Here is a 24961-nt window from a genome sequence, read left to right on the forward strand (position 1 = left end):
CGTGCTGGCAAACGAAGCAACCGAAATCCAGCAGCGACACTCTAGATACTCTTGAAGATTCAGCACCCATTTGGTGCAGTCATTCGATTGAGTCTAATTGCGAGTAAGACTCTGGGAACGCTTTGATTGTTGTCTTCGAATTTCGATGCTCGAAACCATTACCCAAACCCCTTTTTGGCCAACCATCTGCTCAAAACTTATGTACCCCTTGCTAAGGTACAACAAAAAGAAACAAAAACCTTACAAAAAATTGGAATAGCAAGCAGGTTCGGGCTTCTCTTTTGATTTTATTTGTGTGCTGGCATTTCTGTTTGTTTTTGCGGCCCAGCCTCAGCCTCGTTTCGGCTTTTGGGTTTTTTGTTTTAAGGTCGTTTACAGCCAAACATTTATTTTTGCTGGGCCATGTATAAAGCGGAAGGAAAGCTGGCAAAAACGCTGCAAATGTATGTTATTATTATTGGGGGAGTCATGTTGTTAACTACCCATACGCAAAACGCACTTTTTTCTCCGCTCCGCTCTATACTCTGATTTGGGACAGGGCCAGGAGCTGGGGCAGGGACTGGTGCTGTGGCTGTGGCTGTGGCTATGGCATAAAGCGGATTTGTGAAATCGTTTGGAAAAAATATAATCAAAATTGTTTTCAAATGACTTACAATTGCTGTGGCATGTGGGCGTGGATCCAGCAGCGGGACCAGGGACCAGGGACCAGCGACCAGGCACCCACGGACTCGGGACTCGGGAATGTAATTATGCGTCTGGGTCTGGGGTGTCAACTGTCAGCCAATCGCCGTAACTTAAGCCACGACGCATTTGCCGCTGACAACTGGAAAAATTGCCATTTTTATGGCCACAGTTTGTAGGTGCAGGGTGGAGCGGGGAGGAGCTGACCCACAGGAATGTGCGCCTCGACTATTTTCGGTATGCGTTGAGTTAATAGCCAGCGGCAGCGACCTGTGGGCTATTGTTAGGCAGAGAGGAGTGGAGTGCCGCTCTCCATGGCAATTACTTTGTGGCGGTGGTCCATTATTTGCCAGATGACCAGGCGGCAGGGAGGCAGGCGCTTCCCTCTTTGTGGGTCCCAAGTAAATAAAATAATTCTGGCTACGTACACTCCTGGGATCGTTAGGAGGCTGCTCCTCGGCACTCTCAAGGCAGAGTCGTAAGTTGATCAAAATTCTTCCATGGATTATGTTTGTGTGACACAAGCCTTGGTGCGTTGTCCGTTTCAATATTTTATGATAGCCAGCATTGAACCTTACTCGAGCAGCACATAAATTCAGCAAAAAAGCGTAGCCAGTGCTCGAGCCACGACCATCGCGGGTATCGCTCCTTGAGCGAGCGCCCAACAATGCAGCAGAATGTTGTAGAAAAATGCCATGTGCCCCCGCACTAGAAGACAAAAAACTACGTACACATCATCATTGTCAATTGCCGGATGTGGTGGCTGGGCATAGGTCGAAGTGTGGGGAGAGCAATCGCTGATGCTGCTCCTGCTGCTGCTGCTGCTGCTGCTGCTGCTGCTGCTGCCGCTGTATTCATTGTTGCCACGTAATTGCATTTCGCTATCGCAGATATTTATAGCTTCACTCGGTCAAGAGCGAGCGCTGCTACCCCGGCCAGTGGCCAATACTTTGGCAGCAACAGATTTTTCCCGAGCAAATGCGGTCAACCGCAAAAGCGCAGCAGCCATCGTGGCTACAGCAGCAAAGAGGAAAGGGATGGGGAAAGGGAATGGCAACGCCAAAGTCGTTACAAGGATAAGGGCGTTAGAGCGCATTGCATGCTGTTTCTGTTGCTGTTGCTGTTGCTGTTGCTCTGCGCTGGGGCATTAGTCCTGGCCAGGCAAATAAAAATAAGCAATGCCTGGACGCCGTTGTCATGAAGCACATTGAACATCGAACAGCAGCCAGCAGCCAGCAGCCAGAGGCAGCGCCAAGCGAACATTGTCATTGCATTTTGCGTGGCAGGAATATTAGGAGTGGGAGTGGAGGAGTAGGAGTGAAAGAGTAGCAGAGGGAGCAGCAGAAGAAGCAGTAGAAAAAGCAGTGGAAGAAGCAGTGGCTGAAGCAGTCGAAGCAGTGCCCGTATCACTGAAGTAGACCGCCCCTTGAGCATCGACTTGCAGCCATGCAGCCTTTTTTTTTGTGCTGGCTGCCACTTATTCGGTAAAAGTACTTGCCAACGGTGCCGCATTAGTGGCCCGCTTAACAATGGCCAAGAGGAAGCCAATTTTTATTGAATCAAGCACGGGCCGGGCTCGGGCTCGGGCCGTTCCTGGCTTTGATGACCAATGACTAAGACTTGACAGGCAAGTGGGAGAGACTTTAATGATGTAAGACTTCATTCAGTCTTTAAAATAATTATTTAAGCTACTCCAACAACACTTCAAGTGGGCAGCGGTTTATATGCCATTTATGGGCATTTATTTTATATTTATAAATTACAGAAAAGTCATTGAAGCTGAGGCAAAAGTTGTTGGCTTTTTGTGCTGCCTGAGAGCCAATTGATTGACTTTGAATATCTGTTGGCTTCACTCTGAAATATCATCAGTTTGGCTCTACTTTCAGTATGAATACCTTGAATGGGCGGCACTTATCTTGATTACGCTGCCAGCTCCACGCGCGGTTTATTCTCGTTTCTATAATTTTGTGGAGCTGCCGGACAAGTGTTTGGAAATGAAAACTGTGACCTCTCTCTTTCTCTCTGCCTCTCTCTGCCACAAGCGACTCGTATTGGCGTATAAATTTGGCACACACTTATGCACACAGATACGAGCACTCGGACACGCAGACATGTAAATGTTATTGCTGGCATAATTTTCTTTGCTGCCATTTGCCGTGTATTGCTGCTGCTATTGCCTCTGCTGCTGCGTCTGCTGCTGCTCCTTGTTTTGCTTTGTTGTTGCAGTTGCAGTTTTTGCACGTTATACGAGCCATTTGCAGCAGCAACTACATGCGACTGCATTGCGGCAGTTGTTGTTGCTGTGTGGCCCGTGTGGCCCGTGTGGCCCAGAGTCTCCTCGTGTCGGGTGTCGGAGTTGGAGTAATTGCCATCACGTCGCTGCTGCCCAGGAAAGGGCCGTCCAGTCTAGTCAAGACAGCAACGAAACGGAACTGTCCGCAGCGGGGTTGGGGATAGGGCGTCGGGCGCTTAGGTACAAATATTCTAAAAATAACAATGCATAATTTAGGTGCTGGGCAGGTCCACAACTAATGTAGCAGCAGCAGCTGGCAAATGGAGAAAAATGCAACTGCCATCTGCCTAAATAATAAATAAAAAAGGGATGTGTGTTAGAGGGAGGGGGGAGAGAGATGGACTGCTGCTGGCAAATGGAGCCTCACCAGCGGCGCTGCATGTTGCAAGTTGCTGCTGTTGTTGCCATTGCCATTGCCATTGTCATTAGCCGTTGGGCAAATAATTTACTTTACCACATTTACTTCGATAACTTACCATTGTGTTGTTGCTGCTGTGGCACTGGCTGCTGCTTTGGCTCCCATTCTGCCTCTGTCTCTCTGGCCGCCATTGTAACTACACAGACACACAGCTCGACAGCTACACATTGAATGTACACCAATGTCCAGGCTGCTCTCTGTGTCTGTGTTCCACTTATTGATTTCAATTAACATGCAACAGCATGTCTTTCTCGTTGCATAGTTGCAGCCTGCTGCTGCTGCTGCTTGTCCTTTGTTGCCCCCCACTGTGTGTAGTGCTGCTCGGATGCTTTTCAATCTTTTCATAGGCTAATGTTGCACTTGTGCATCGTTATAGTTTGCCCTTTTGCACCCACCCACAGCCCCTGTCGCTCCCTGCTGCTGTGCGTCTGCCTTTGTCTGCTGGCTGCCATTGTTTCAGGCAGCTTGGACTCTCAGCTTTTCAATAATTATCAATTTTCTGTGTGTCTGTGTGTGTCTGCGTGCGTGTTGTATATATTTTGTGTGCTGCTAAGTTTATTTACTTGTTTTTTTGGGGTTTAAGGCATTTTGTTTGCTATTTGCTGGGCAAACAGTGCGTATGCGTGTTGTGTTTATGCGGTCAGCTACAGCAAACTCACACTGCCATGGCAGTAGGAGCACTTGTACTTGTTGTTGTTCTTCTTCTGGCATAGTAAATTGTGCAAAAGAAATTGTAGAAATTGTGGAAAACCGCCCAGCAGCAGCGAGCGAATGAAATATTCGAAACATTTGATTAAAACACACGAAGTAAACCCACAAATATCGATTGCTGTGCAGCAGATTAGCAGTGAAATAAGTGGCATGCACCCTGATACTTACTTTAACTTCCTTTTTGCAAGAACTTCCCTCAAGTAAAACTGCAAATTTCTTAAAGTTTATCCATGCAAAATTTATGCTTGCGAAAACTTAAAGCTTAAAACTGAATCTCTAGATATATGTACAATACAATTGAAGTTATTATAGCGTGAGGGCGGTATGTGTGTGCTGCGGCTTCTGAGTATTTGAGTTAAATAAGTTAAATTTGACTTCTTGCGGTAAGTTGTGGAATGCGCGGAACTTCGTTGCTGCCTCATCAAAGGACCATCGTGGGGCTTCCAGTTGTAGATTTGAAACCAGAACCAAAATATAATTGACTATGTGGCGGGGTCAAGCGTTACTTCTTTGCGGCCTTTTGGCTGGCCTCGACTATTTCTTCATTGGGTTTGCAGTGTTTTTCTGTGTGTTTTTTGTGCTCAGTCTTTAAAGTCAAACTGTACGATTCTTGTGTATATTCTGTGTGCATGCTTTAACGCTTGTGGCAGGTCTCCTCTGTGTGTGTCAGTGTGTGTGTGTGTGGCAAGCATTTTAAGCCCACTGTTATTGTGGTTTTTCCTTCTGATCCATCCTTTTGCTACGGGCTGGCTGGCTGGCTGCTGCTGCTCCTTTGCCCTGCCTGGCATTGACTTTCAGGCCTCAAACCTTTGCTGTGACTTACATTCTGTATAGGTGTGTGTGTGTGTGTGTTCTGTGTGTGTGTGGGCGCTGGGTGTATTTTTAAAAGCCCAATTTTTTCAGTGCCTTCAGGTCTACATCGCCATAGTAATCCTCGCTGTAAAAAGCAGAAAGCAGGAAGAGCATTAAAATAAATATATAAATTCCTTGCAGCACTCAAAGGGGGCAAATTTCATTCTCTCTGACGCTGGCTCTGCCTCTGGCCTGGCTCTGATTTGTTTAATTAAATTGTTTTGTCTCTTGCCAGTCACGCTCTGAGGAATTTGCCTGATGAGTACGAGTGTGTGTGTGTGTGTGTGTGTGTGTGCTGTGTGTGTGCAGTCGGTACTTGGTTAACAAGTCGACAAAATGTGATTAGGTAGCTCAAGGAATTTTTTGTACTCCATGATACAATATTTTTTTGCTGCGAGCAACTTCTGTTTAATTTTTTTCCCTTTTTCCCTTTTTCCCTTTCCTCTTTTGTTTCTGTGATGTCGCAAGGGCCGGCCCTCGGTTGTTGTAAATTGACAAAGGAAATATTTATTAAAAGCGTAATTAAAAATAATATTGTTAAAATCTTGTTACGAGCAGTGGCAGGACAAGGGCTGGCTGGGCGCTCGTGCACACAAGGATTTGTGGCCGGGTCCAGATAAAATGGAATAGCGAAAAGCAACAGGACGTCAAGGATTAAAAGACGCCAGCTGTTGGGTTGCTCGCTCTGCCTTCTGGCCGCAATAACAACATTATCAGCGCACAACAAATTGCCTTTAAAGCGCAGAGCACAAGGACAAGTACGAGGCGAAAGCGCGCCGCTTGCCTGCAGGACATGGTGCCATATATGTGGCCATACCCAATGCCCAATCCCTAGACCCTGCCCTCCATGGCTCAGCTTCTCATAGAAAATGCGCGCTGTGTGCGCGGCGAATGACAAAAAGCGCAAGGCTATTAAATTAAATTAAATGGAATTGACCAAAAACCCAAGGACAGCGCTTTGAGCAACGACTAGGACTTGGACTTGGGAGCTGGTCTACCATAAATGTTGCGGCTTATTCCTGCGAGTGATGAAGATGCGCAGGAAGATGATGAGGGAGGAGCCCCACAACTGGAAGCGACTTGCCAGTGGGATCTGCAAAATATGGCTCTTGTTTAGTAGACCAAAATTGTTTTTCTTTTATTTACGTTCCCTTTTTGGAGCCCCGCCCCACTGCCCCACTCGTATTGACAAGCAGTTGCCGGCTCATAACTTTTGCCCCTCCCCAGCAACCTGCGCTCTAGTTTTATGTGCTTTCTGGGCGTTTATTTCGTCATTAAAATTAATTAGAGTCAAGATGTTAAAGGGATTATATTGCTTATCAGGGTGGGTAGTGGCAGGGGCAGTGGCAGGGGCCAGCCAAGTTGCCAGAAGTCAGAGTCAAAGTCAGAGTCGGAGTCTGCGTCTCTCCGTCTGAACTGTGGCTCTGGCCATGGACAGTTGTGTAACTTTGTTTTCTGTTTAATCATTTCTGTTTATAAGACACTTTTATGTGCGTTGCTCTCTCCACTTGGCTGGGACAAACATAATCAGAGCTCACAGGAAACCAAAGGATTTGTTGCGCTGACCCGCGTGGAAGCGGGCCAACAACTTTTAATTGAAGATTGCATTCTTGCTGCAGGAGAAACAACAACCGCAGAAACAGATAGAGAGAGCTCCCTCTCTAAAGGTTATTTAAGTAAAAGATGACATCCAGCGGTTGTGTGTGTGTGGCAGAGTGGCATTAAGAGCTGAGCCCGCAGCAATGTCAAAAACTGAATGGTTTGGTTGCAGGGGCGACTGGCTCCTCCCCGCTTTATGCTTCTCGTATTTGCACCAAAAATTCGAGAGCTCTTTACGCGGCTTTTCTATGCCAAAAAAGGAGCTTAAGAGCAGCACACACAAACACACACACACACACACACAGAGAACACAGCAGAAAATGTCCTTTAGCTGGCGACAACTTGTGCCTGGAGTTTGTATAGTTTTATAATTTTTATTTAATTAGTTTTAAAACTTTTCTGCCAGCGTGTGTGTGTGTGTGTGTGTGTGTGTGCGAGAGCCATAAATGCACCAACACAAGCGCAGGTTCACCCATACAAACAAGGGAGTAGACACACACACACACACACACACACACACACTGAGCAATACCCTCTCTGGCGAACGTTAAAGTTGCCAGCTTTTATGAGTTAGTTCGGAACGAAGCCATGCCCATGCCCTTGTCCCCTGCTGGTGCCCCCTTCCCTCCCTTTATCGAGGTGCCAGTGTCCTTTCTAGGAGCCTTTACTCTACACTCTCTCTTCGCTCTCTCCCCCCCCGTGTGTGTGTGTTTTCTGGTTCTGCCTGCAATTGTGTTGATAATTTGAAAATTCATTTAAAGTTTTTGTATCGCGTTTTTGTTTATAGAATCTAATGAATAATTAACAAAGTTCTTGTGCATTTGAAAAGACGTCAGCGGCGACATTGGCAAAAGACTTCCCGGTCGCAATGCCGAGAGCCAACTTTTCATTTTGCGACCAAAAATATGACTCTGTCGGGGTCGGGCAAACTTTTATGTTTACTTATTATTTACAGACTCGAACGACGACTCTCGGCCAGAGAAAACACACACACACACACACACACACATAGACCGCAAATTATAAATAATTTACGAGACAGCAAAGTTCTTTTTTTGGTTTGAGGAGCGCACTTTAAGTTGTTGGGGAGTCGGGGACTAATGGATCAGTAAATGTTACGTTAAATCTTGCAGGCAAAATCGATGGGTTTGGTTTTCTTTTGTTGTTTTTTTTATATATATTTTTTGTTTTTTTGTCATTTTTATGTATAAAATAAAATTATAAGCTTATAAACAAGGATCACTTAAAATGTACAAATCTCTAAATTTGAAGGAAAGGATTCTTTCACTCCTCGATGTTGTTTTTTCTCTTTGTTTATCTTTCGGTCGAAATTTTGTATAAAATGTTTTTGTGGAGTTGAAGGTTTGAAAAGACTCGGAAAATGTTGGGCTTTCGTAGACGATGCGATAGAAAAGAGAGTTATAAATAGAAGTAGTAGGGAGGGGTGGGGGAGAAGTACGAAAATGGCAGGACTTGGAGTTAAGGACTTGAGGCGGGTCTGAGTATTCTTTTTGTGATGCGATAGAAGTTGGAAGTGGTTGGAAAATGTGGAAAAACTGGACTGATTGAGTTGATTGATCTTGTTGTTGTATTGTAGTTGTTGTTGTTGTTGTAGTTGCTTTGTTGTTGTTGTTGTTGTTTAGTTATTATTATTATTTATGTTTATGAGGAGGAGGAGGAGGCTGCTTTGGTTTTGGACGCGCCCTTGGTGCGACCTTCACTGTTCAGTCCAGCTAGAAGCTCGCTCTTGCGGATGCTCTTCAAATCCAGATCGCCATAGTAGTCTTCGCTGCAATTGTAAAGGCAAAAAGGAGATCCCAGGTAAGGAGATATTGTCAGAAATAGGCCAAGAGAGAGAGAGATAAAGGAGATAAGGATGTGTATGATCTGTATGCAGTGGGTGAGTGAGTGGCAGAGTGGCAGAGTGTGTGACAGACAGACTGAGTCCAAGGTGTGGGGTGTAGCGGAGAGTGCAAAGAGGTGGCATGTGGCATGTGGCATGTGGCATGTAGAGTGTCGTGTGTCGTGTGTCTCGTGTCGCGTGGGGTTTGGTTGGGTGCAAGCGTGGCCGGAAAAAAAAACAAACTCAAAACTCAAACAGCGCTCCCAAAGCAAAACAAATCGACAAAACCAAAGGTGCCAGAGCCTAAGAGTAAATCAAGCAAACAAATGCCCAAAACTTACCAGCCGGGAACATCCTCGGGATCCTCGCAGTTGCCGGTGCCATCGCTGTCGCCAATCTTGAACACAGTGCCAATGGGGCAGCCATATTCGCGTGCAACACCCTCCAAGCAGATGTAGTACTTGCGGCAGTCCTCGGGATGTGCGTGGCGCGAGAAGGAGCCAGCGTTCGCAATCTCACCGGCAGCGGGGCAGGCAAAGCCATTGGCAACCTCTGCAGCAGGATAAACGGATTAATGATCCACTCTTGTGGGTGTTATGTGATCCTCGACTCACCTTCGTTCTTGCACTCGGGCACCTGATCGGCCCACATGCAGACGCGTGCATCGCGATCGTAGGCCAGGCCGGGTGAGCACTGATATCTGGAGGGTTCGCCGTTCCAGCAGTTCCAGAACACATCGCACTTGTTCTCATCGGGGAAGATGCCATACAGGCGGGAGCAGTGAGGAGTGGTGATTGGGGGTTCTAAGCGGGGAGATTTACAAATATATTTCTGCCATTTCTTCAGGGTTTTGTGTGTCAAAACTCACCCAACTCTGTGCGCTCGCCGCACTCCACATTGTGCAGATAGTCGCAGTTCTCGGTGAGGTATTTCGAGTCTGAGGCATCGAAGGCCAGGCCATTGCCGCAGGTCTTCAGCTCGGAGACGCCATTGTCACACTTCCAGTACTTGTCGCACGAAGTGTCGTGTGGGTAGAAGCCAAAGTCATCGGGACACTTAAAGCTCTGTTGGGCCGCGGCTGCAAGAGCAGGAAAATGCACAGGAAAATCATGAGTAAAGGCCGAAAGTTTGCACTCATTTGTTCGGGGGAGATTATTAAATATTTGCGCAGACTTTTGGGCTGAAAAATTACAGCCAAAAAGTGTCCAAGGCGAGGCCATGGGAAGTCCTATCATGCAGATACACACACGCGATGGCTGGCATCATTATGAGTGCCAAGATGATGATGATGATGGGCCCAGCCATTTGTCATCTTGCCCAGAAGGCATTCACTTTAAAAAGTCTGAAGTCTGATGTCTGGCAGGGAGAGGGAGAGGCGACAGGGCGACCGAGAGACATGGAGACGACGGTTGCCAATAAATCTCGAAGGCAACTTTCAGCACAGACACACACATGGACACATGGACACGGATTGTTGACAGCTCAGGGCCAACTGCATTTACTTTTGCCTCGTTTTTACGTCTTTTTGCTTGTCTCTTTTTTTGTGGATATGAAATTACAGCGAAGCCAGGGAGCAGAGAGTTGAAGCACCTGAAACGCGCCACCAAGGACTTATTGTGGGACTCCTGCCCTCTCTCTCTCTCTCTCTCTCTCTCTCTCTCCGATTATCTGCTGCTCAGTGGCAGTGGCAGGGGCTCCGGCTCAATGCAACCGCAGAGCGTAACGAACTAAATTGCATTTGTACAACTAACTAATGCGGTATGCGCCTGCCAGGCACTGCAAATGCATTTTTCACATGCGCAAAATCAAATGGCGGCAGTCAAAAAATAATTACCGACGCGCCGACTGGCATTGAAAAAGAAATTCCTGACAAAATGAACAAAATGGGGGGAATAATCCCAGCAGCCCAGCAGCCCCCTGCCCCCCTGCCCCATGTGTGATAATCTAATTGCGAAGCCGCACAGCATTGCGGTCACGTTTCCATTTCCAATGTTCAATCAAAAGTGAGGCATCAATTGCCAGAGCGCCCAGGGGCAGCCGCATGAATGCAACAATTGCCAGGGGGGGCGGGGCAGGGAGGGTGCAGAAAAAAGAAATCATGGCACAAGCAAACAACAACAAACAAACAACAACAACAAACAAACATGCAATATTCAAACTAATCAAATATCAAATTTGAGAGCCACACACGACGCACTCGACTCTCGAATAAATCAAAATCTGTGCGGCATCGATAAAATTATACATAGACTTTAATTAAAAATTGTTATTTTCGCTCTGCATTTATTTGTTACCAAAAATAAACGCTGCTCGCACTCAGCGCTTCGGTTAGTCAGTCAGTTAGCCGGTCCAACGAGAGCGCCGCTTGGGTTGTTGTTTCGCTTTTGCATTTGTTTATTGTAATTTTGTTAATTACGCAGTTTGTTTATGATATTTAAATGAGCATTTGAGAGCTTGCCTTAATTTCAGATTTTTAACGTATTTATTTTGCATTTTTTGCAGCCAAATCAATTAGCCAGAAATTGTGCGGCTGGAGAGACTTTCCCAGGCACTTAGCTGAGCAACATTTACGCTTCAGTTTGCCTTCGGCGCTGCCTCTGCAACTGTGCGGAAAAAGTGCAATCTAACAGAAGTGCCACAATGCACTGGCAGGTGGCAGTGGCAACAATGCAGCCACAGAAACGGACCGCAGCCGCGGCCCTAATGCGTTCGCACACCTGGCCCTCGGCCCTCGGCCCAATCTGATGATTGTGCACTTGCCATTGTGTGTGCGAGTACATCTATGCCACATGCTCGGTAAGTACCTCCCACACACCTCACACATGTTATCTAAACAATTACGAATGGTGCAACATGCCTTAATGTGCCGCCCAAAGGCTGCCGATTTCTGGTTATATCAGCAAATCAACTCATGACATAACATCTCGCAGCTATAATCGAAATGAAAACGAAAGCAAAAGCAAAGGCAAAGGCATGTTCTAGGGAACCGGTTTAGCTGGATTCTAGACCAACTACTAACCCAGTCTGGCCGGAGCCGGAGCCGAAGCCGGAGCCGGTGTCTTTTGTTCGCTTTGGCACACCTTTCAATGGAATTGAATAGTGGGAATGGCATGCGAATCTCAAACTGTGGCACCACGCGATTATTTATACATAAAAGCTCTAGTTAGACATATTGCCCCTGGCTCCAGGCTCGTATTTTATTTAATTTACTGTTGGGCAATAATTGTTTTATCTATCAGTGCGCTGAGCGTTTAAGTAATTTTTTTCTTGCGCAAACAATGGGAATGGGAGTGGGAATGGGAGAGATGGTTGTCTCCCTCGCTGCGTGTGCATTTAAATAATGCATTTTTATTGACATTTCAACAGTTCGACCGACATTTGTATTGGTCTTTTTGGTTGATTGCGCACCATTAGCCCCAGCCCCAGCCCCAACCTGTGCTGCTGCGGCGCTGTCATTGTTGTTTATCATTTGTACATCCGCTCGTCCATTAACATAATCATTTAATTAACCAAAAATGTATGCACAACCGACACACAAACTTTATTATTAAGTAGCTCTATCAGGCGGGGCAAAAAACTTGTTATAAATTGCATATTGAAATTAATTTACGTTTCACTTAAATGACAGACACTGTCAAGATGCAAATGCTGCGAGTGCTGCTGCTGCCGCTGCTGCGTTGTAAAAACAAATGAATTCATAATTGAAAGCTAACAAATGAATGCGTAGCTACATTTTCAATAATTCAAAAGGATTTTTGTATAATTAGATGGGAAACACAACAATCGATTGCTGTGCCAATCGATTGCCATTTGATTCCTTTCCAACTGCTCCGCTGCACAAATTCTTTATCTCTGCCGGCAAATTCTACTTCAAGTCTTCAATCATGAATATATCATGACAAATGATGACAAATTTTCATTGCATGCCGACCAACTCAGTTGTCAGGCAATAAATATGAGTATCAAGCGGCGGCGGCGGAGCATTGAACCCCAGCCAGGGGTGACCGGAAGCGGAGTGGGGCTTCTTTCTGCCTTCGGCATTCCAGCAAACAGAATGCTGAAGGACCTGTGTCTCATTCACATTATGGCCACCTCAGGTGAAGACTCATAATCGCCTCCACAGCGAGTTGCAAGCACAGCCCGTGCAGCAAGGTGTTTTCTGTGTCTGTGTGTGGCACTTGTAGGTACAAGTGTGTATCTATCATTTGCCTGTGGCAAATTCACCAAAGTGCTGTTGCCTTTATCGCTCGTGTTGGCATTGTTGTCTGCCAAGACACTGCCGCCATATAAATCAAGAAAATTGCTGACATTTAAGCACGTTTCGTTGGAGTCTTAGCCCTGCCTGGCCGGGCCTGTCTGTGGCTGCTATTTACTTAGCAACAGCAACAACAGTGAGGCATTTCCGCCAAATGTTGTTGCTGTTCTGTTGGCTGTTTCCAAAAACAGTTTTTTGCACACAACCGACAACAGCGTAATGATATTTAAATATTTACCCTACACTGTTGCCGGTGCCGTCGTATCGTATGTAGGTTAATCTGCGTTTCAATTGCTTGTCTATTGTGTGTCTATGGCTCTCGTGGTGGCAGCCAAAGAGTCGCTTGGTTGGAGTGCCGAAACCCGCGCCGTGTGCCGTGTGCCGTCTGCCATGTGCGTCATTCCCAATAGTTTCTGGCTCGTCATACAATATATTGAGCAATAAATCCGTTTAGCTGAAAGAACGCGTCTTAAACGCTTTTCGCTGGCATTTACATGCATTTACTATCGCTGGGAGATTTCTTTGCTGTTTTTTATTCAAATTTAACGCATCGCCGCGGCAGCATTTGAAAAATTGATTTGCAACCATTGCGATGGCTGCCGTTGGCCCGCCCGAAAGTGGCATGCAAATTGAGTTTTAAAAGCGTTGGTTGGCTTTCCTTGTTGCCTTGCCCCTCCCCCCTCTGCACACCATAAATCACCATAGATAGCCGTAGAGTGTGTGTGTGTTGGTGCTGCCCCTAATGCAACCTATACAATATTCCTGCCACCCGGCGACTCCCTGCCGATGTCTGCTGCGGCCCTTTTCATTTGATTTTGTTGCCACAAAAATAAAAACTTTTCAAGCGTGACTCGCTGTTGTCTGTGTGCCCCTGCCCTGCCGCCTGGTGTGTGGCAATAGCGAAATGGCAAAATTTATATTGTATGTCTTTTGCCACATTCTTTTTTTTGGCTGCCGCTGCCGCCGCTGCTGCGGTTGGTGTTAGTTTTCGATGCCAAACCGCAGCCAGCAGCAGCAGCAGCAGCAGCAGCGAATGCAACACGAGAAAATAACAACAAAACAAAATAAGCAAAAGTCACAGCACAACGTAACAAAATGCGGAAATTTATTGTGTGCTGGTGCTTGGGTTTTTTTTTTCGGAAATCTTTGGAACGCTTAAATTGTTTATCGCCGTGATTAGCGGGGCTGGCAGGCAGCTGCCCGCCTCTTTGGCTTTTCGCGCATTCAAGCCTGAATAAGTGCGAAAGCGAGTGTGAGTGCCGAGTGCCGATAGCCGCTGCCATTGCATAATTAAAGCCAACTTGAACTTGACAATGCAGCGGCCGAGCGGCCAGGCAGCTCATCAAAAGTGGGCCCATTAAACATTTATGTTTGTGGTTCGTTGTTAAGTTTAATAACTCTCAAATTGTTGGTAATTAAAATTGAGCAGTGAAATTGGCTTGCTGCTGGCACGCAATTTGCACACAAATGCTTTAGGTTGAATAACCAAAAAAGCGATTGGAATTTGGAACGGGTTTTGGGCACGGGGAGCGGCTGCTGCGGCGTAGTTAAAAAATTCCTGGGCCTAGCCCAGAGCCGCCCCTCCCATTAGCCGTGTGTCGCATAAACATCTTTTAGTTTTTAGCGTGTGAGGAGGAGCTCTGAAAAGCATTTCAATGTCAATGTCAAATTTGATGCCACACCTCGCAGCTTTGAAGGAAACTCCAAACTCAAATGAAACTGTTTTGTCTGCGAAGTTTCGAGAGCAGTCTGGGGATTAGATAACCGAAACTGCTAGTTGGTTGGTTGGTGGGGGGGAGATTGTAACTCAAATCTTAATATCATTTGCACAGGCATTACGCCAGCAGCAGCAGCAGCATTTCAGTTGCAAAACTGCAGAGCTGCAACGAAGCCGAACCAGCACCAGCGATCGTCTGTCTGTGTCTCTGTTGTAACTTCTCCCACTTTTTAAGGCGTCGTCGATGAGGTAATGGAATCGAAGCAAACCCAATAGATACTCATTCGAGATAGACACACAGGTACGCTCCCCACTTGTGTATATCCGTAACTGTATCTCTGCATCTTTGTTTGTATGTGCAAATGCAAGCCAACGTGTCGGGTTCGGGTTCGAGTTCGAGTTCGGTCGCTGGCACGGTCTCGGGGCTGGGCTTTGCTTTGCTCAATTACATTTCCCTCTGGGTTTTGCTTTTGCTTTTCATTTTCCTTTTCCTTTTTTTTCCATTTGTGCGCTGTGCCCCCTCCGACTCCGCGGGTTGAATTGGAGCAGCAGCAAAATGGGAGATAGTTGATTTACTCGTTGCACAAGCGCAGCAGCAAAGAGCTCTTAAAAACATTCAATCACACTCTCGATTTGTACACTTTTCAACACTGCTTGCTGCTGCTGCTGCTGTTGCTGCTGCCACTCGAATGTCCTTCGTGTTGCGCAAGCGGAAAAACTTTTAGGCTGCACCTCAGCACCTTTCCCTACTTGATCTCTCAGTTGACATAAGCTAGCAATAGATACATACCGGCTCCGAATAATGCAACGAACACAACGAAAAACTTCTTCATTTTGCGATCGATTTGGTGGTTTTGGCTCTCTTATAAACTTGTTGTTGCTGCTGCTGCTGCTGGCGACGAAACGTAACCGCACTTGAGTGAAAAAATATAAATGTGACAGCGGGACCGAACGACTTGGACTGTGTGTGGCTGGCTGGCTGGTGCGGGAGCTTTTTATACCGCTGCGCATGCGCGCACGCCGCGAACAATCCAGACGTTGGCGTCGGCAGAGCAGCTCACTAGCAGACAAGCAGACTAGCAGAGCAGCAGCAGCAGCAGAGCGACTGCGGCAGCGGCAGCGGCAGCGGCTGCGACAGCGGCTGCGTCACGTCCACTGACATTGCAACGGTACAGCGCTTGGGTTGGCTTCATAGCAGTCAGCTTTGTGTAGGCCAGAGCTACGCCATATTGCGCTCCCTCTAATGCGTTGTCTCTCATTACTTCGCTCTCTCTCGCTCTCTCTCTCGCTGTTGTAAACGACTTTTAACTGTATTTGCTGCTTGTTTTGTATGCAGCCTGGGCAAAGTGTCGTCGCCGCAGCGCTGCCAGGCTGGCAGCGCAGTCAGCAGCGCCCAGCCTCGCGACCATTGTTGTGGCCCAAACCATTTGTCAATTGATCTGCTTGCTCTTTTTTATGCCCTACCAGAGGGGGATGTGGCTTTGGGTAAATGAATGTGAGACAAAGGAGGAAGTAGTTTTTTAATTAGCATCTTAAGATACATTTTTAGGCATTCTTGGATCATTAAATAATCTCCAAGTGATTTTTACACAATTTTAATTTCTCAAAAATCGGAAATATCTGCCACTGGGCATTGAATTACTGCTTAAAGGGCATCAAATATTCGGCCCAACTGCACTTCTCACTTCTCTTCTTGTTTGTTTTTTTCGTTTTACTTTTGCTGCTTGCGTTTTGCATTTTTTACTTTTCTTTATTATTTTTTATGGATTTTTTTAAGGTGGGGGTTGCGCATGGAATTTTTGCCCGAAAGTTCAATTCGAATGGGAGTTTGTGAGTGTGTCTGTGAGTGTATTTGTGAGTGCTTGCGTGAGTGTGGGCCACAACTATGTACTTTGCAGCATTCAATTTGTAGCTGTGCAGCTAATTATAACTCGGGGCTCGGCATCTGTCAGCCAAGCCAAAGACAATACCAAAATATCAGATTCATAGCTGAACTTCACCTTATTGGCCTGCAGCTTCAGCTACAGCAACACACGGGTGTGTGTGTGTGTGTGTGTGAGTATCTGTCGCAGTGAGTCATGCTCGTGGCATTTTGCCGTCTGATCTAGCCAATTGCTCATGCATTCGCCCTGCTGCTGCCGCTCTATCCATGGTTTGCGGCTTATTAAAAGTTAATCAAAACAATTTCCATGATTTCTTAATGTGAAATGCAATGCGATGGTCAACCGGTGCGGGTCTCCGTCTCCATTCGCCCGGAATGTCACTACATATGCACATAAGTGTAAACAAATAAGCTAACAACGAGAGCCACTCCACTCGACTGGATGGCATTTAAAACAGGCCGTCATCGTCATAGTCAACGCACACAGACAGACCAGACAGCCGCAGCCCCTGCCCCAGCCTCAGCCCCGTTCGCTCGTTCGATGCGTGCAAGTAAAAGGTAGGCCAGCCAGTTGCTGTTGTTGCAATGGAAGTGTTGCAGTGGCAGCAGCAGCCACAACAGCAGCTATTAAAACTGACCCAGCCCCAGCGCGGCGGTCAACGGCAGCCACTCAACGGCGCCTTCAAGAGGCAGCGGCAACAAAAAAAAATCTCGACAAAAAATTGTTCGCAATTAAATGCAAGAAATGTGATTCAAGGTTTCGGAATGCAGGAAGAATATGAAATTACAGCCAAGAGTCGCTCGCAGAGCCGCAGAACAATTACAGCTGACTTGAGTTCAGATCGGAGTGGAGTCGAGTTGCGTTTTGTTATTGAAGTGGAGGCTAGAAGACTTGGCCTGCCCGCCTGCCAGCCACTGCCTACATGTCGTCCAGACAGCCCAACCAGTTTTAGAAGTGCAAAAGCAACAGCAGCCACAACTACAGATACAAACTGCAGATACAAACTACCAACTAAGCCACCTTGTCAGTTATGCTTTCGCTTTCAATAGCCCGCTGGCCCGCCCCACATTTTGCGGCTACAGATTGGGCATGGAGGATAGAGGAGAGCCTCATCCTCAGTTACTCACATTAGATGTTGCTTTTTGCTTTTGTTTCAGTAGCCAAAATGCCCGGATTGGTATTCTTTTAGGGTTGGTTTCCTCTGGCTCTGGAAACGTGCTTTTCGTGCCGTGCAGCTGTCAGGCAGGCAGGCATGTGGGGCTTGTTATGGATTCGTATTTTTTTGGCTCTCTGGCATTTTCAGGGAGTGCAGCGGCAGCAGCCAGTCGACGAGGCGTTGCAATCAAATTGAATGCCAAATTATGCCACGGCAGTCGGCAGTCAAAAATCAGCGAACACAAATTCTCAGCCAGATAATTTGAGCGCTGACCAAAGCGACGAAGACGCCAAAGCCACACAGCAGCCAGCAGCCAGCGGCATTAAATTAAAAATATTTTGAAAATATTTCAAAAATGCTAAAATTGCATCAGAGAAAACGCCGGAGATTGTGAACGGGTGTTAATTGTTGATTTTTGTAGAGCCATTTGTGGGTGGGTGCGGCAGCCAGCCGCCACGTCGCCATAAGCGGCGCCGCCTCGCCATCGCCATAGCCATCGCCATGTGCAACGCGGAAGAAAAGTGGTTTGGCCTGGTCCAACGCTCTGCATTCCCCTGCCACACCTCTGTGTCTGCCACCACACGTGGTAAGTGCATGCCATTCGTTGTATCTCCCATTCGCAGCGATCAGCTTTCGTCTGTCGCAACAAGTTCTTGGCCCGAAACTGCACTCGCCTTTTGGCAAACGGTAATTTGTCGCTGTCTTCGGTTCGTGACTGGAATCTTTCGTTTGCTACGCACAACTGCCGCTAGAACGGTTTTACAATTAATTATGACCAAAGCAGGCATGTGTATTGGCTGCCTGACCCACATGTGTGGGTGGCAGGGGAAGGCCGAGTGTCACCTGCATGTAATACGTGAAGGTGCAGCGATTGCGTTTGCCTCTAAATTTATAACATAAACTAAGGCTAAATGCAAATGCTTATGTTATGCGGCTATCAGCAAGGTCTTTAGCTGACTTGACCTACACAAAGTGTAGCAAGATTTGTTCTAGAGCGAGAAATGGCAGCAGCCAGAGGCAGCTCAATTAAAGCCGCTTGAGTGCTGATTTATCAAAGTCTCATTAAGCTTCATAGCAGCTTATCTGATTTGCAGCTGATAAATCCAACTGCCGGATGGTAGCCACATTATTGCGCTGAGCAAATATTGAGGAAACCAAATGTTATTTTTGTTTCTTAACGATCCGTTCAAGCTTAAGCGTTGACCCTCAAATGGGAGCTTAAAATTGTGGAAAAGATTTATTTTAAAGCCAACTAAAATTAGACAAACTTTCGCCATACCTTTTTGGACAATTATGATGCCCATTGATGGGTTTTGTCTTACAAAATAAATATTTAAAGCCCTCTTGTGGGGTTCACTAAGCGGTGACTGCAGCTGGAACTGCAGCAGCTAAGCGTTTTATGCAGCGACAGATTGAACAATATTATTTGCCCATTTCTCATTTCACAGTTCACAGTTTTCTCTCATTTACTAACTAATTTCGGATTTACGTAATCCCCTCTCAAGTGGCAGGCCCCGATTACACGCAACCGCAACAGTCTCCGAGGTCATTGATCAGAGAAATTTACTTTCAAAATACACATCAAAATGTGGTCTGAAAAGTGCTTACTTAGTTAACGCTTCAGTCGAGGCAGGAAGCTTAAGCGATTTTCGGATTAATTTGTAAAGATCGAAAATGGAAAATCATCAACAAACACAAACAGAAAGGCAGGCACTTGGGCAGGCACTTTGGTGTGCCCGAAAATTGAGCACAGCCAACGCCCCAGCCCAACGTTATCATCATAATCATCATCATCATCATTATCGTCATCGTTGTGTGTGTTGTGTTGTGTTGTGTGTGAGCGTGGTGCACACCTCCATTAGGCCATGCCCAGGCTGCATTTTACCACACTTGAAATCGCAATACAATGAATACATCTGCATAATTAATTCGCAACTAACGAAGCTGCCAAGCTAATGAGTTGGATGGATACATTTTGCACCAAATTTGAAGGCAACAAACACGCACAGGTTGTTGACTTTAACAATATAGCTGAAAGGCAGGCAGGCAGGCAGGCCTCCCACCCACTCTGCCGCTTGGCTTGGGGCTGACTTTCGATTTTCGGCTGGGCATTGTCTTAAGTACAATGGACACACACACATAAAGTCCACATGTTGCGCAGATGTATTTTTAATTATAAACATTTGAAGATGGTCTCCCCCTTGGAGAGTAACAGCAGCTACCCGTTAAGTGGATTTTTGATTTGCATGCGCAATGTGCCAAAAATTGCACAAGATAAGTTTGATGTGATTTTAATTATATTTGGTGTGGCCAGCAGAGCCACAAGAGCGACAGATGCCACAAGCAATTTGTAAACGTCATTAAAAGCAGCTGCCGTGTCCTGCCCGGGCACTGGCACTGCCACTGCCACTGCCAACGGGCAACTGAGTCAAGGACAGCGTCCATTGTCCATTGTTATCGGAGCATCTTTTAGTCTCGTTTCAGTCGCTTTTTCGCTTTTATCAAAAGACTTGCTTGCAGTTTCATTAATGTATTGAACACGCACCAATCCCATCGAATCGAATTCGAATTCGATTTTTAGTTCCAGTTTCTTTCCCACCATAAAACACTGTTGCCAAAAAAAACGAACGCACCCTGGCAAAAACTGGGTTATAACCTTGAAACTTATACACACAAAAGAGACGTTGAAAAATGCCCAACTTATCCATAAATTCAGTCACAAAAGGGGACGGGAAGAAAGCCAACAAAATGTATTCAAATCTATGCTAAGCTCCAATGAAAATGCTAAATGCTGCCCGGGGATGATCGTTTTGAAATCCGATTTTAAAAGGCGCAAACAGCCTCCCAGCGGAGCGGCGTGAAGTGTTACCAAAGCTGCCAGGCTGTTGCTGCAGGCCCCGGGTTGTTGCATTTTAAATTGCCAAAGGTCAGGCAGTGCAGTCAAGCAGTGCAGGCAGTGCAGCATCTCCAGACCAGTCCGGACCCGACCCGACCAGACCGGACCGGACTGTGTGTGTGGATGCTGTGTCGTCATCGTTGTCATCAACAACGTTGCCCCACCGCCGACGACCACTGCGTGGCGACACGAAAGCCGTTTGGCAACAACAACAAACACCGAGGAGGAAAAAACAATTAACTATATAACGAAAATTTGTACAAATTGACAACAGTCCCAGTTGAGACCCGTCCCGTTCCGTCCCGTCCCGTCCCCGACTGAGTGAAAGAAGAGAGGAGGAAATCGAAAACTGGATTTATAATTTGTACCGGCCAAACACGCAAGAAAACGAGCCAAGGTCACTGCGAAGAAATTGTGGAATCTTTGTTGGAGGGGAAGGGGAAGGGGAAAGGGGAAGGGGAAACGTGGCCAGTCGAATCTGTCGATTCGTAGAAGTGGCAAATAGTTGCTGGAGATTGTTGCGCCAATCTGGCAGAACCACTTTGAAGTTATTTTTCTGAACTAAACTTGCAATTGCGGTGAAGATCTCCGTGGGCCTGCTGCTGCTGATGATGAGCAGAAGCAAAGCTGCGACATGTTAAACACGTTTTGCTCCCGCTCGATGGTGCGCCGCGAATCCGGTTGCTCAGAAATGCGTAAAGTGGGACGAGACGAGACGATGTCGCTCCTTTACAGCAACCACAACAACTGCCATTATGAAAAGCCTGACAAGTGGACGGGCAAAATGCCAAAATAAAAACCCAAAAATCAATTAACAAACTCTCAATAGCAACATGAATCCAATGGGCAGCCAGCACTGCTTTGCTTGGCACTGCTTTAGCTTGGCACTGCTTTAGCTTGGCACTGCTTCCACACAGAAATGCAACTGGACATTGGTTTGGAGTTGCGTAAGTGCCAACCCCTAGGTGTGCGACAATCGCTTTGAGATTCTTTTGCGCAAGCGAGACCTAAACTTGAACCAAGCGCCAAGCTCGTTAGTTGATAGTGCGGCAGCCTCGTTATCAGCAGCAGTGCCACTCGGAAGCTGTTGGATTGAACTTGAGCTAGCCAAAAAATTGGGTTATCAATGATCGGAGCAACTAGCGACTAGAACCATGCCAGATCTTTATGTGTTGGGTGGGATTTTTGCCAGTGGCTCAGTATTCCAGCGGTCGCGGAACGTGAAGGAAACAAAAGCGTGGAAAATGTTGCTGCAAATGTGGTGCCTGCTGGCACTCGGCCTGTGTCTAGGAGTGGTAAGCCAGCAGCTCAGAGCGAGTACTGCCCAGCATTACCTTACCTTCCCTTTGCAGCTTGAGAGTCAAGCGTTGCTTAACCACGAAGCGGAGAGCATTGAAAAGTGCATCAAGAACTATGGCGGCCTCACACCCGAGACGGCCGAGCGGCTGGAGCGCTTCAAGGAGTGGTCGGATGGCTATGAGGAAATACCCTGCTTCACGCAGTGCTACCTCAGCGAGATGTTCGACTTCTACGACAATCGCACGGGCTTCGACGAGGGCGGCGTGGTGCAGCTCTTTGGCCGCCCCGTCTACAACGCCTGTCGCCAGCGATTGGAGCTGAGCGCGGGTCGCGGCGAGAGCAGCTGTGAGCATGCCTACGCGGGCTTTCACTGCATCACCAATGTGAGTAGAGGCGATAAGCGCGGGTCCAGTGAACCCATTTACTGATAGAATACTCGCACGCAGCTGGAGGGTCATCCATTCATGCAAATCGAGAGCATGCCCAACATCTCGGAGTCCGCCAAGACGGCCATGAAGGACTGCCTGCAGCTGGTGCATCGCGACGAGTGGAGCCGCTTCCAGGCCTATCCCGACTTCCCCGTCAACGAGCCCATACCCTGCTTCACGCGCTGCTTCATCTCCAAGTTGCATCTGTTCGACGAGCGCACCCGCCGCTGGCAGCTGCCCACCATGCGGCGGCACTTGGCCGTGCCCGCCCAAGGAGCTCAAGTGTCCGCGTGCCACCAGCGGCGTGGCAGGAACCAGTGCTCCACCATCTACCAGCAGTTCACGTGCTACGTCATGGCTGTTTAGAAACAGAAACTCTGAATGCATTTGCTTTCGTGTGCCAATACAAGTGACTTTATAATTGTGTCTCCTTGCTCTCCGCCCCGGGGGAGGCTCCCCCGTTCCCGTTGAGTCGCTCCCAGCACTTGTACTCCTCGTACATCCAGGCGCACTTGCTGGCCGCTTCCTGCCGCTGCTTATCGCTGCGGCGACACTCGCTAAAGTCCACTGGCTCCTGCGTCTGACTGGGGCCGAAGGCCTGCTGCCAGCTGAGCAGCCGCCAGTTGCCCGTCGCATCGTAGAAGCCCTTGGCATCCGCGAAGCACTGAAACAGGCATGGAATGGGCTCCTTCTCCTTCAGTTTATTGTACTGCAGCAGCTCCACGTTGGTGGCATTCAGCGAGCGGGCGCAGTGCAGCAGCGTGCTGAGGCTGGTGCCGGCGTGCAGCTCCGCCTGCTTGAGGCAGCGCAGACCGCGGTACGCGAAGCTGCAGCCATCCCGCGACTTGCGCAGCAGCTCGAACCTGCAGTAATTGTAGACATCGGCGCCCAGGTCATCGGTCAAGCGTTTGCCCTGCCAGCGGTTCTTGCCGATGTCGAACCAGCCCTTCTCGCTGGCCAGACAACGCATCAGGCAGGGCACCTCCTCGCGTGTCCACTCCGGATAGCGTTCCAGCTGCTGCAGATCGCTGGCAATGCGCTCCGGGTTGCTGACTTGCCGCAGGCAACTCTCCAGCACTTTGGCTTCAGCTGCAAGGTCTGCAAAAGCCTGAGGGAAATGGGGTTTAGTGGGGGAAAGTCTTGGCTAGGCTGGGGCTAAGTACCAAGCTGCTGGCGAGCAGCACGCACGTTGAAATAATCCACAAGGCGATCATCTGGCTGGGGAGAATGCACAATGTAAACTGACTGCGAGAACTCTCGGCTATCAGCGATCGAGCAGCGGAGAACCCAATCGATCAGCTGCTGCTGCTGCACCAGTGGAGGTGGAGGGAAGGTTATCAACGTTTGTGTCCCGAGATTAAGTCTCAATGAATGACAGAACAAACACTACAGTGTGTGGATGCACAGAAACAGCCGCACTAGCCAGCGGCTCATGCCTTGGACTAGGTCAGTTCCGTACAGAATTTATTTTAAACCAAAAAGAAACTCAACTAAAAATCACATGGGGGGATGAACTCTCTCTCAGGCGTAGACCTTGCGCACCACATGGCGATTGATGGGCAGCCAGCAGGAGAAGACGCGATTGGCAAAGGTGCACACATCGGACTCTGCCTCGTTGTGATCGATGCACTTCTCCAGGCCATGCTGCACCGTGTCCAGATCCTTGGGCGTCTTCACCGTGAACTGCTTGATGATGGCCTTCTCATCGAAGCCCTTTGACTCCGTGAACAGGCCCATCTTCTCCACCCAACACTTGACGAAGCAGCTGGTGCGACGATGTGCGGGGAACTCGTAGTTCAGGAACTTCTCGTAGATATCGTCCGGCACGTGATTGTCCTCACGGCAATCCTCAAAAGCCCTGGCCGCATCGTCGTGCGTGCGCAGCTGGAACTTGGCCGATGTCTGCAGAAAGTAGGAAGAAGGTTAGGCGGGTGTCACGGGCAACGCCACTGAGCACTGACCTGGGACACGGCGATGGCAGCGACAATCAGCAGCAGAGCGAAAGATTTCATGTTCAGGCAAACTGTGGCAAGCGACTAAGTCCGGCCAAGATTTTCCATATTAGTTATATACCCCCAAAGCCAAAGCCGATGCCGAAGGCGGGCTTTAGATATAGGTGGAACCAGAGTGAACATTATAACACGCCAAACCCGTTGTCGCTCCGGCTCCATGACACTTGGTGCCTGCTGCTGTGTGGGGCTTGATCTGTGGTGGCTGTGGCTGTCTCTTGGCGGTACCCGTACCCTTGCGTCAGTTTGCTCTTAAAAAAAGGCTAAAGAAAACAAAACGGTTAAGTGAAGCAGTTGTCGGAGCAGCAGCAGCGGCAAACAGGTTTGAGCCTGAAGCTGAAGCTGCTGCCACCGTCGCTGCCGCTGCCTGCGTCGACGGCGACTGTCAACATCATTGTTGGGCCGCAGACTGCGGACTGCGGACTGCGGACCGCGGATGGTTATATAATCGGGCAATGGTTACGTTTTGCTTAAGCCAATTAAACGATTTGTTTTCGTGCCACAAAAATTCACTTGGCCTGTGCCACACACACACATTCCTCTGGCGCTGTGTTTGTCCTTTCGGTTTGCTTGTTTTTTCTGCAATTTATTTCCCCTCTTTGTTTTTTTTGGGGCCTGCGCCAAATTCTAACACCTCGCGATGTCAGCTTGCTGCACACTTCCGCAGCCGGTGCCACCTGCCACACACACGGCAAAAAACAATTTTGTTTGTTTGCTGCTTTTTATGTCACGCGCCAGCCAGCAGCAGCGGCAGCCGAAAATAAATTAAATAAATTATTCAATTGAATTTATTTATTACCGACCAATTTCGGTCGCTCAACAGACTTTTGCATTTGTGTAATTAACGGCAGTTTGTGGAATATTGCACACAGATTGCATAGGGACAGGGACAGGGACAGGGCAGGGACATTCACACATCGG

The 24961-nt window shown here is 47.8% G+C and overlaps 2 protein-coding genes and 1 pseudogene across 3 annotated transcripts; 1 reads left to right on the forward strand and 2 right to left on the reverse strand.

The window, feature by feature from the left end:
- Window positions 1-4320: 4320 nt before the first annotated feature.
- On the reverse strand, window positions 4321-15338 carry LOC117898923 (protein obstructor-E). Of its 2 annotated transcripts, none has more exons than XM_034808636.1 (5): window positions 15160-15338; window positions 9266-9475; window positions 9012-9200; window positions 8739-8949; window positions 4321-5040 (listed from the first exon to the last, which is right to left on the reverse strand). In XM_034808636.1, exons 1-5 carry the CDS (start codon window positions 15200-15202, stop codon window positions 4986-4988), a joined length of 708 nt encoding a protein of 235 aa, XP_034664527.1. In that variant the 5' UTR covers window positions 15203-15338; the 3' UTR covers window positions 4321-4985. The 2 variants fall into 2 exon arrangements, with proteins under 2 accessions (XP_034664527.1, XP_034664526.1); XM_034808635.1 differs by lacking the exon at window positions 4321-5040 and adding an exon at window positions 7750-8343.
- Window positions 15339-21234: 5896 nt separating this feature from the next.
- LOC117898922 lies at window positions 21235-22452 on the forward strand. Its single transcript, XM_034808634.1, has 3 exons — window positions 21235-21599; window positions 21657-21986; window positions 22050-22452. The coding sequence occupies exons 1-3, from the start codon at window positions 21459-21461 to the stop codon at window positions 22395-22397; spliced, it is 819 nt and encodes a 272-aa protein (XP_034664525.1). The 5' UTR covers window positions 21235-21458; the 3' UTR covers window positions 22398-22452.
- LOC117898927 lies at window positions 22427-24058 on the reverse strand (annotated as a pseudogene).
- Between the last annotated feature and the right edge of the window lie 903 nt (window positions 24059-24961).

This window comes from Drosophila subobscura, chromosome O (assembly GCF_008121235.1).
Source record: "Drosophila subobscura isolate 14011-0131.10 chromosome O, UCBerk_Dsub_1.0, whole genome shotgun sequence".
Lineage (NCBI taxonomy): Eukaryota > Metazoa > Arthropoda > Insecta > Diptera > Drosophilidae > Drosophila > Drosophila subobscura.

Bases quoted from the DNA above. Each gene is read 5' to 3' on its own strand.
- LOC117898922 (XM_034808634.1), top strand. From the start codon at position 21,459: ATGCCAGATCTTTATGTGTTGGGTGGGATTTTTGCCAGTGGCTCAGTA. The intron at 21,600-21,656 runs GTAAGCCAGCAG...TTCCCTTTGCAG, and splicing joins TCGGCCTGTGTCTAGGAGTG to CTTGAGAGTCAAGCGTTGCT. The intron at 21,987-22,049 runs GTGAGTAGAGGC...ACTCGCACGCAG, and splicing joins GCTTTCACTGCATCACCAAT to CTGGAGGGTCATCCATTCAT.
- LOC117898923 (XM_034808635.1), bottom strand. From the start codon at position 15,202: ATGAAGAAGTTTTTCGTTGTGTTCGTTGCATTATTCGGAGCCG. The intron at 9,201-9,265 runs GTGAGTTTTGAC...CTCCCCGCTTAG, and splicing joins CGGCGAGCGCACAGAGTTGG to AACCCCCAATCACCACTCCT. The intron at 8,344-8,738 runs GTAAGTTTTGGG...TTACAATTGCAG, and splicing joins CCCGAGGATGTTCCCGGCTG to CGAAGACTACTATGGCGATC.